At 37.1% G+C, this 9,742-nt stretch overlaps 1 protein-coding gene across 1 annotated transcript; it reads left to right on the forward strand.

The window, feature by feature from the left end:
* The first annotated feature begins 1,845 nt into the window (after positions 1 to 1,845).
* mmp13b (matrix metallopeptidase 13b) lies at positions 1,846 to 7,709 on the forward strand. Its single transcript, XM_072453758.1, has 11 exons — positions 1,846 to 2,048; positions 2,124 to 2,234; positions 3,385 to 3,512; positions 3,614 to 3,762; positions 3,915 to 4,040; positions 5,034 to 5,189; positions 5,270 to 5,390; positions 5,939 to 6,072; positions 6,145 to 6,304; positions 7,232 to 7,335; positions 7,409 to 7,709. The coding sequence occupies exons 1-11, from the start codon at positions 1,908 to 1,910 to the stop codon at positions 7,507 to 7,509; spliced, it is 1,431 nt and encodes a 476-aa protein (XP_072309859.1). The 5' UTR covers positions 1,846 to 1,907; the 3' UTR covers positions 7,510 to 7,709.
* Positions 7,710 to 9,742: the final 2,033 nt, after the last annotated feature.

Below are 9,742 nucleotides of genomic sequence, written 5' to 3' on the forward strand. Positions count from 1 at the left end.
CCCAGCGTATGATAACAGGAATCATGAGCCATCCTGTCAAATCATTCGGGGACATGCTCTAGCTCTAGTCCGTTCGTCCGGTGCTTCATGTCTAAAAATAATTGTTGTAAACATTCCAGGAAACACGACTGACCCATTTGCCGAGCCGCAGTGTCCAGGTGGAGGTGAAGGAATGCATGTAAGCTAAACGATGATGTTTAGCTTACATGCATCCCAAAATTGTTGGAGTCATGGCTAATTAGCAGCATGTCCTGACCTGTCCTTTATTGTACAATAGGGTGTGAAAATACATGAACCACGCACACGCTGTACAAGTCGCCTCCAGGTATTTGTACAACGTCAGTGTATCAGAGTACTGCCACTGTTAATAAAGCCAGGTTTGACTATCTCTCAGAAATGACAAATAACCTAGATTATCCTAAAAGTTCTGGAAAGTTAAGAACATTTTTGAAAAACACTCTAAACACATGCTATTTTTAACAAGAAATGTGTGACGTTGACTTATAAATCTAAAATGTTACATTTTTCTAATGAACATTGTGCTTTTTGATTCTTTTGCCTGATCAATCAGGGATGAAATAAGATGTCGGTTCTGAAATCCCCTTTTGGCAAATGTTTGGATCACTGCCTTTTTTATTTTATTTAGTTATCCGTGAGCTGAAATCCCAGGACACAAATAAGGAAGCCGTTCCACATAGTATAGAACCTTTTTACCTGAAACTGGCTGCAGACTGTTGAAGAACCTCTATCCCACAATTTTAATTTACCGGTAGGTTGAAAAATGCTCAAATTCCTAAGAGCTGGAAATATGCATTTGTTAAAAAGTGATGATCCAAGTGAAGTAAATAACTACAGGTCAACAGTATTTCTAAATTCTGACTTGTGGCCAAAATTCTTGAAAAGCTGGTCAGCATTAGACTGATGATATGTCGTGTAATTTTTAGTCTAGTTTTAGAAAGAAACTTTTTTTAATTTAATATTGTGTTGCTCTTTTTATTGATACATCGAAAGCTTTTGATACAGGTACACCTGTGAATCCAGCTTAGTAACTGCACCCCGGCTCTGTAAGGGGGAAGGGGAAATAACTAAACCAAGATGGAATATGGTAAAATAAAGTAAAATTCTAATGTTTAATGAACAGAAACACACATAGGAAAGAAAACAAAACAAGTTAAATGCCTCAAAAATGCCCGGGTCACACAGGCCTAACAAAACAAAGGCCCATGAACAGAATCAAACAAATTAAAAAGAGACACAAACGAATACGATCTAGTCTCAAAACACAGCATCAGGCGCTGCCACCTCAGCCCTGACAAACGAGACAAATGGCAAACTGACCACAAAGGCCAGCAGCCCTGGACAGCTAACCCAGGTGCCCTTAAGAACTGGGAGGGGCCAAAAACAGAAGAGACATTTCCTCCAATAAACCAGTCAGTTTTGTCTGTCACTTTAGACTTGTTGATTTTGTTGAGGATGAAAAGTAAACTTCCGCCTGAACTTGTACAGCTGACACTGAGACACATTTTATGACCCAAAGGGGGGAAACCCCAGTAACACTAACATTCTCATTGATTCAACATGTTCTGCAATGGTCGATTAAAACGTCACGGTTTCGACAAGAAATGTAATCATAGAGTGATAGTCAGAGTCTCGATGCACCATAAAGAGTGAAAATATATAAATTTTCTTGGTAAAAGGATGTTATCGACAGCTGATGACGGTTCAGCGAAGGCCAGTCCAGGCTTTGGTCTTTTTTTTTTCACATCAGCACATTCTTGGCCCCTGGGAAGAGGAGGAAGTGACAACTAGAGGTGGTTTTACATGAATCACAAAGAATCACTGAGGGGAAAAAAAGAAGAAGACCAACCTACAGCCGTATAAATACCACTCAGACACACTTATCCCCAATGAGTGTTTTGGACAAGACACAAGCAACAATGACAGGTTCATCACTGCTTCTGCTGCTGCTGGGGATGCTGGGGATGGTGGCTCACTGCTCGGCCGGACCTCTACCTCACGAAACCCCAGACAATCTGCGTGTGGCTGAGGTAAGGAAAATATATCATTCTTGGTTCAACAAAGATGTAATGAGATGTAATGTGTTTGTGTTATTGTCGAAACAGAAATATCTAAACCGGTTTTATGGGCTCCCGGCTGGACTCAAGGGAAGAAAAGGCTCACTGGACGCATTTCAGGACAAAATCAAAGAGATGCAAGAATTTTATCAACTTGAAGTAAGTCATTTTTATCTTTTATATAAAGTTGCCTGTGTAGACTAAAGTTGGCAGGCACACAAGAGGAAAATATAAAATCTTCCGCGATTGTAAGACGTATAAAAATAAGTGCAGAACACAGATTATAGGACTTTTCGCAGGGATTATTGTCTTTCGCTCACATGAAGGACAGCGACACCAAGGAACGCGCAAGTGTCACATGATCGACCGGAGTGAAAACAAACGCAATATTCATTCATTTGAGGTGGTGACATTGACTCATTGTAGCTGTGATGAAATGAAAAGGTTTGCTTAAACTCTGTGTTAGTTTTGTCGGATATTTTCTACATTTTAGGAGCCGTCACTAAGAAGGCTGATTGTGAACATGGAACTTTAGGATTAGACAAATAGTCTCAGAATCACATTGACCCCATAGACATGGGGAATGCTCTTACAGAATCACCACTCGGGTAAATCTGGCTTGAAATCAGGCTCAAATCCTCCTGTGTGGAGGACAAGACAAGCTTCAGGGTTAGTTTTTATTGGGTGACAAATTCCACAATTCCATCTGAAGTTAACATTTTAAAGAGCACTATGTACCTTTTCTGGTGGGCGCTGCTTGTCTACATGGAGAAGCTTCAAATATGGCATTGTCTACCTCCATGGAGACAAGCAGGTAACACCATCTGAGTTAGTTACAGGTCAGATCTGTGGTGAGGCGAGTCCGCTCACAATAAGAACGCATGTTTTTAAAGGCATTTTTGAGCAATAAAAAAAAAACTGTAATTAAATAAATGCTTGATTGATCAGTGTAATGCCCGGCTGTGGAATATTCCAGGCAGAGCAATACCATTTGTACTGGAAGAGTTACAGAGTGCAGCAAAACTAAAGTAAAGGTATTCAGGGTGAACTTTAACTTGCTTCTCAGTCACCCACTACAGGGACAGGATTAAAAAAAAAAAAAAAAAAATATATATATATATATATATATATATATATATATATATATATATATATATATATATAATATAATATAAAAAGGATATGCACATGTGAGTGATCCATCATCGAAAGGTTTCAAAGGTACTCCAGATGCCATTGTCTGATCACAACCTTCAAACAATGTATGTACGTTATAACGTATGTATATAATAAAGTGCTATTTCCCAAGGTTACAGGGAATCTGGATGAAAACACGTTGGACTTGATGCGACAGCCTAGATGTGGAGTTCCAGATATAGGAGAGTACAACCACTTTCCCCGAAAATTGAAATGGCAAAACAACAACGTCACATTCAGGTATTTATCACATTTACAAAGGCTACAATACATACAATAGTACATTTTTAGGGTGGTTTTGAAGTGATGTAATCTTCTATCTCCTGTCTTCTTGTGGTTAGGATTGTCAATTACACCCCTGACCTAAAAAAGTCAGACGTGGACAGAGCCATTCGAAAAGCGCTCAACGTTTGGGCCGACGTCACTCCTTTGAACTTCAAGAAACTGTACCAGGGCATTGCGGACATCATGATCAGCTTCGGCAGCAAAGGTCTAATTGACACGTTGTTTTAGCCCTGATGCTCTGCTGTTGAAATGCCTGGCAGTTTACACGCTGGTGCCTTGTCGAGGGTGATAATAACACGGTTTGAATAGACGTTGTAATGACACATAATGTTGGTTGTCTGGCTGCTTTGTCTGCAGAACATGGAGACTTCAACCCTTTCGACGGGCCTAATGGGCTGCTGGCTCACGCCTATCCTCCTGGACAAGGCCTCGGTGGAGACACGCACTTTGATGAAGACGAACAATGGACCAAGGATTCAAGTGGTAAATAAAGTACACACGGCGGCCAGCAATAGAGCGATACAATATTTGCGATACATCCCATGTTTTGTCAAAAGCATTTTATATCAAGAAGAACATCCAAATTAAAACTTGTTGTACATCAATGGCAGTTTTGTTTTCTTAGAATTGTACAAAGTTTATGGAACCACATTGATCCAATTATTTACTTGGTAGATACATTTAAAAAAAATGTTAAATGCAAATAAAATAAATAAATAAAATATAGCAAAACAGGCACCAATTTTATAACATGAAAACTAAAAATAAATTATGATTTGATATAATATGATATACACATTAATGGTATAAGCGGATAAGGGAACATTAAAATTAATTGTATCTATTGAATTTCTGTGCATTTTCCCCTCATTTTCAATTTTTGTAACATTTCTATAAAAATAAAATATATACCTTATATAGCAAAACAGGCTCCAATAACCTAGATTCACACTAGAAGTAGGCATTTTGCATTATTACAAATCTGAGTAAATATAATATACAATGACAGATGTAGTAAGGATAATACAAGTGGGTGAGCATTAAAACTAGTCTTATCTGGGGTTAGTCTTTTTTCCCCTCATTCTCCATTACTGTGTGTATAGTAAAATAAACAACTTTCACAACTTGTGTTTAGTTTATAATACACTGGCTATTTTCCTATGTTTGAAAATACTGCACATTAAGAGAGTTGCACTGATTTGTGGACCTCCAGCTAAAGACTAAACAAATCTGCTGCTTTTAACTGAACTGGCCTGAAATCAAGAGGCGATCGGGTTTTTTCTGTGGCTGCTCCCAAGTTATGGAACAATTTGTCACCAAAGATTAGAACCAAACAGTCTCTTAACACACTCTTTTCGCACTGGCCTTCACTTTGGCCAGCACTGGTTGTTGTAAACGCGCTCTACAGATAAACGTTGACCTTGATCTTGACCTAACTAACATACTAAAGTACTAAACTGCTTTTTCTCCCTCCAGCTTACAACCTGTTCATCGTGGCTGCTCATGAGTTGGGCCACGCACTGGGAATGTCCCACTCCACAGACCCCGGCGCCCTGATGTACTCGGTCTACTCCTATGGCATCGGCTTTCCTCTCAACGAAGATGACATCGAGGGCATTCAAGATCTCTACGGTGAAACACATTGTGCCGGCGGGAAATGTGGCTGTAACACAATGAGCTGACGTGTGTGTCGTTATTTTATTTGATCACAGGACCAAACCCAGACCATAAAAAGGTGAAGCCGAAGCCTGATGCCCCTCAGAAATGTGACCCTACGATGGGTTTTGATGCTGTCACTGAACTGAGAGGAGAGACCATCGTTTTTAAAGACGGGTGAGGACAATTACCATTTTGTGTGTGTCGATCTGAAACAATTTCCTCCAAACAGTTTCAATCTGTGTTACAAAACAACATTTTACAAAAGCGCAAATGTTGTACGGTGACAGACAAAGACAGCGTAACTTTGGAGAAAAAAAGTCATTAACAAAAATAAGAGTTGTTTTTATTTTGGTTCGGGAGCCACATAACTGTTCTTATTGGAGTTAATTAATTTTATGTATTTGTTTTTATCAGCTATTACTCTGAGTGCATTTTAAATACTTGTGTGCTATTGTGGTTTATCCTCATTTAGAAGTAATTTAAGCTTTTTATTTTAGTGTAAGTGTAAGGTAAACAGCATTAGTTAGTAGCAGGCAGACACATACACAAGTATAAGAACAAGTATTGGAGGTAACTATATTTTCAAGGTAATATTATTGTAAGTAATGCTTGAGTACACATTTTAAGTTTATCTTCCGTCTCTGAATAGTCAAGTGAATTCTTTAACCCAACACAATTCGCATGTATTTCTTGTTAACGCACATTCATTGACGTTGGTTCAGATACTATTGGCGAATCCACCCCCAGTTTGTTGAGCCGGAGCAGAGCCTGATCAGGAACACGTGGCCCTCACTGCCGAATAAAGTGGATGCGGCCTACGAGAACGCAGAAAAGGACCTGGTCTTCATTTTTAGTGGTGAGTATATTTTCAGTCTATTTTATCACTACAAGATGTTACACTAAGCATTATGTTGCTACGTTTCAACAGGGATTAAAATGTGGGCATTGAACGGGTATACTCTCGTGGATGGTTACCCCAAATACATTCACAAACTTGAACTGCCAAAATCAATCAGGAAAATCGATGCGGCGGTGAACATCCGAGAGACTGGGAAGACTCTGTTCTTCACGGATGAGGAATACTGGAGGTAAACTTTATAATACACACTTGGGGAGAATGTTGGATTTCAGGGGACTCTTTTGAATTGATGATGCGTGTAAGATGGAAAAACAAGCAAAGAACTCCAAGGCGCTCTTGAGTTGACGGTAGGAGATATTATTTCAGTCCAACAGAAAATTTCTGTTGGACACATTTAATGTGTTAAAAACTGTCTTTAAGCAAATTGGTTGGTTAAATCATCAGACAAGTGTCAAATGTCTGTCAAACGTTTTTTTTTATGACACAATATTATCTCAATTTCAATATATTGAACGTGTCTGACAGTGATAATGATAAGTACGTTTTTATACAGTTTTTTTTTTTTTTTAACGGTAAAAAAAAGGTTCACCGTCAAGAGCATGTTGGAGATCTTTGCCTGTTTTTTCATCCACTGTTTGTACTGTTTTATGCACGAGGATCCATGAAGTAAAGAACAACATCAGGACTAAAATGGGCTGAATTTAGAACCAAATAACAGCGGGCGTTCAGAAAAGCCAACATTATCACTTACTGTGCTCATCTTAAACGGCAATATAGGAGGAATACTAGAAGAAAATAGATGTATGTGTCAAGCGCTATATAGACATAAAGATGTGCTAGTCCCTATGAAGATTGTATTTATTTGCCTGGAATGTCCCATAAAATGGCATTAAAGCTGTCTACATTACATTTACTGTATTCAATTACAGGTGTTTATTTGCTAAAATGCACAGAAACATGGATTCTCGCCGAGACTGCTTGTCTATCACAAATAAATCCCAAAAAGCAGTTCTAAATCATGACTAAAGAACAGTTAAACATTTACACTGATAAATGGATGAAATGAATAATCTATGAGTCATGCTATTCATCCTAAGACTATTGCTTCATATATGATTATTAAGCTCCTCTTCTAATGGAATCACTTTATTCACAGTTATGACGAAGCCTCAGGAAGTATGGACAAGGGCTTCCCGCGCTCCATCCAGACAGATTTCCCAGGAATGAGCGATGAAGTCGATGCAGCTGCGTATCATTACGGTACAGTGCAGTTTTAAATCACATTTTTCAAAACTACCACTTCCTTTGCTGACGTGTAAGTTTTATATTTCAGGTTATTTGTACTTCTTCCACGACCATGTCCAATACGAGTACAGTTACAACTCCAGGAAAGTCCTCCGCATCCTCAGAGCAAACTCCATCCTTAACTGTTGATCAAAACCTTCCCCGTAAATGATGAAAAATATATATCATTCATTCTGTGTTTTAAATTTAATTGTGCTGGACATGTGGACAAGTCACTTTACCTCACACAGAATTCTGGAAATTCAAAGATAATCTTGCTGTTGTTTATATTTATTTGCACAATTATTTATGTCTAACTAAAGACAGATCTTTTGAATAAGATTGTTCTTCAGTGTGCAATAGTTTTTGCTTTGTATTCCATAGACATTTTTTTTTTTTCTACAATAAAATATATTTAAATAGTCCTTTGGGTTCTTGTGTTTTTACTAAATCTTGTCATATACTAATTTACGAGCACCATTTGTACAAAATGCAGGTCGAAGTGTTTTGCAGAGATAAAAATACATCAATACATCAATATAAATGCATAAAACCACAAGACAATATCATTTCACAACAACAAATAAGAATTAAAACGTGTAGATTTAACCATTTTACATTTTTAATTTCATTTGCAGATCTAATAATATCACTACTAAAACAAATGCATAAATACTCAATACATAAGAGTTTGGTCCCTTAACCTTTTACATGGCGCGAGTATGAAATAGTCGACAGATAATTAGTTGTAATTCTGATGGTGTCCACTAGAGGGAACTCTTCACAACAATATCAGCATGACATAACCATGACCCATGCAAATCTAATAACATACAGTTACCACATCACAAGCACAGAAACAAACTTTGTGTCTTTTAGGATTGACTTGTGTTGAGATAACAACTCCAGAGTACATCCTGGAGAAAAAGAACTAAACTATAATAAGTAATTGTGTCCTGTGCTAAAACTCAATTACTCATGAATGCTGTCATTTAATCTTTAACATCCTATCTCATCAGAATGTTAAACAGGCCAGAATGAAGTCGACTGGAGGCAAAGTCAACCATAATACGATTTTAATATTGTAATTGACATTGGATTAAAATTTGAATGCAAATTCTAAATAAAAAATAAGCAACAAAGAAAAAATAAAATGTTCCATGGTAATTGCAAACCAACCAGACATTGTGGTGGTGGATGAACAGCAGAGGAAAGCTGTTGTGGTTGACATGAGGGAGTGGCTACAAGAGTACAATATACAGTACTAGAATATATATATATATATATATATATATATATATATATATATATATATATATATATATATATATATATATATATATATATATATATATATATATATGTATATATTCACATTTCTGTGAGTATTTCACCAAAAATGCAAAGTGTTTATTAAAGTCTTCTTTTGAATAAACAAGTAACGTATAATACAGTATTAGATGTCTTTAAATTAGACTCATCACTCATATGTGATGTGATTTGACAAAATCACATTGAATTTATCATATTATGTAATATTCTGAGGTTAATCAAAGTTTCTCCGCTGAAATCACATTATGAAATCACATCTTTCACATTTGCCTCCATTCAAAACTTTAGAATGTATTTCTTTACAAATGTTTAAAGTGCCGATAGAAACAGTTTTATTGTATTATTATTATTATTATTATTGACGTGTAAAAGTACGTACAGTTGGACTGATTTAAAATGGAGTTGGACTTTGAAAACACATTACCCTTTGTGGCTAGGTGTTCTTTATTTATTTTTTTATTTAGTTAATTTTATTGTATTTCTGTTTCTGTCATTTCTTTGTGATTTGAATGCATTTTTCCTGCTGTGTGAAGCACTTTGAATTGCCTTGTGTATGAAATGTGCTCTACAAATAAACTTGCCTTGTCTATTGTCATTGAACACTGTAACTATGTGGCGCTTGCGGTCAGATCAGTATCACAGGCTGATCATGTGGAAGTAATCACAGAGCAGAGAAGTCACCTAATTGATCTGATCTGAAACAAACTCATGAACCCAGCCATTTCTGGTTTGTGTGTCTTATAGGCCTCAATTACATTTCTTACTAATATTTATACAAAAAGTGAGCTTATTTTCTTGATTGAACCTTCACTGTCCCTGTCATTAGAATGTGCCAAATGTTACAGTGTGTCTTTAGCCTCAACACATTGTTTCAATCGTCACATCTGTGTTTAAATGGTAATTGTGTTGTGGCAAACTGCAAGAAAAAGTCATGACAAAGAAACAGGGTAAACAACGGAGCTTATTGTTCAGCACAAGGCCGGTAGTGTTTCAGCACGCTCCAGGCTCAAAGTCTGCTCATAGCACTTTACCCGTCACTCTCTGCGTCTTA

This window comes from Eucyclogobius newberryi, unplaced genomic scaffold (genome assembly GCF_026437365.1).
Source record: "Eucyclogobius newberryi isolate DKJ021-1_F unplaced genomic scaffold, fEucNew1.0.hap1 SCAF_10, whole genome shotgun sequence".
In the NCBI taxonomy this organism is placed as follows: Eukaryota; Metazoa; Chordata; class Actinopteri; order Gobiiformes; family Gobiidae; genus Eucyclogobius; species Eucyclogobius newberryi.

Coding starts and splice junctions, on each gene's coding strand:
- mmp13b (XM_072453758.1), top strand. CDS start 1,908: ATGAGTGTTTTGGACAAGACACAAGCAACAATGACAGGTTCATCACTG. Junction 2,235..3,384: donor AAGAATTTTATCAACTTGAA/GTAAGTCATTTT, acceptor CTATTTCCCAAG/GTTACAGGGAATCTGGATGA. Junction 3,763..3,914: donor GATCAGCTTCGGCAGCAAAG/GTCTAATTGACA, acceptor CTTTGTCTGCAG/AACATGGAGACTTCAACCCT.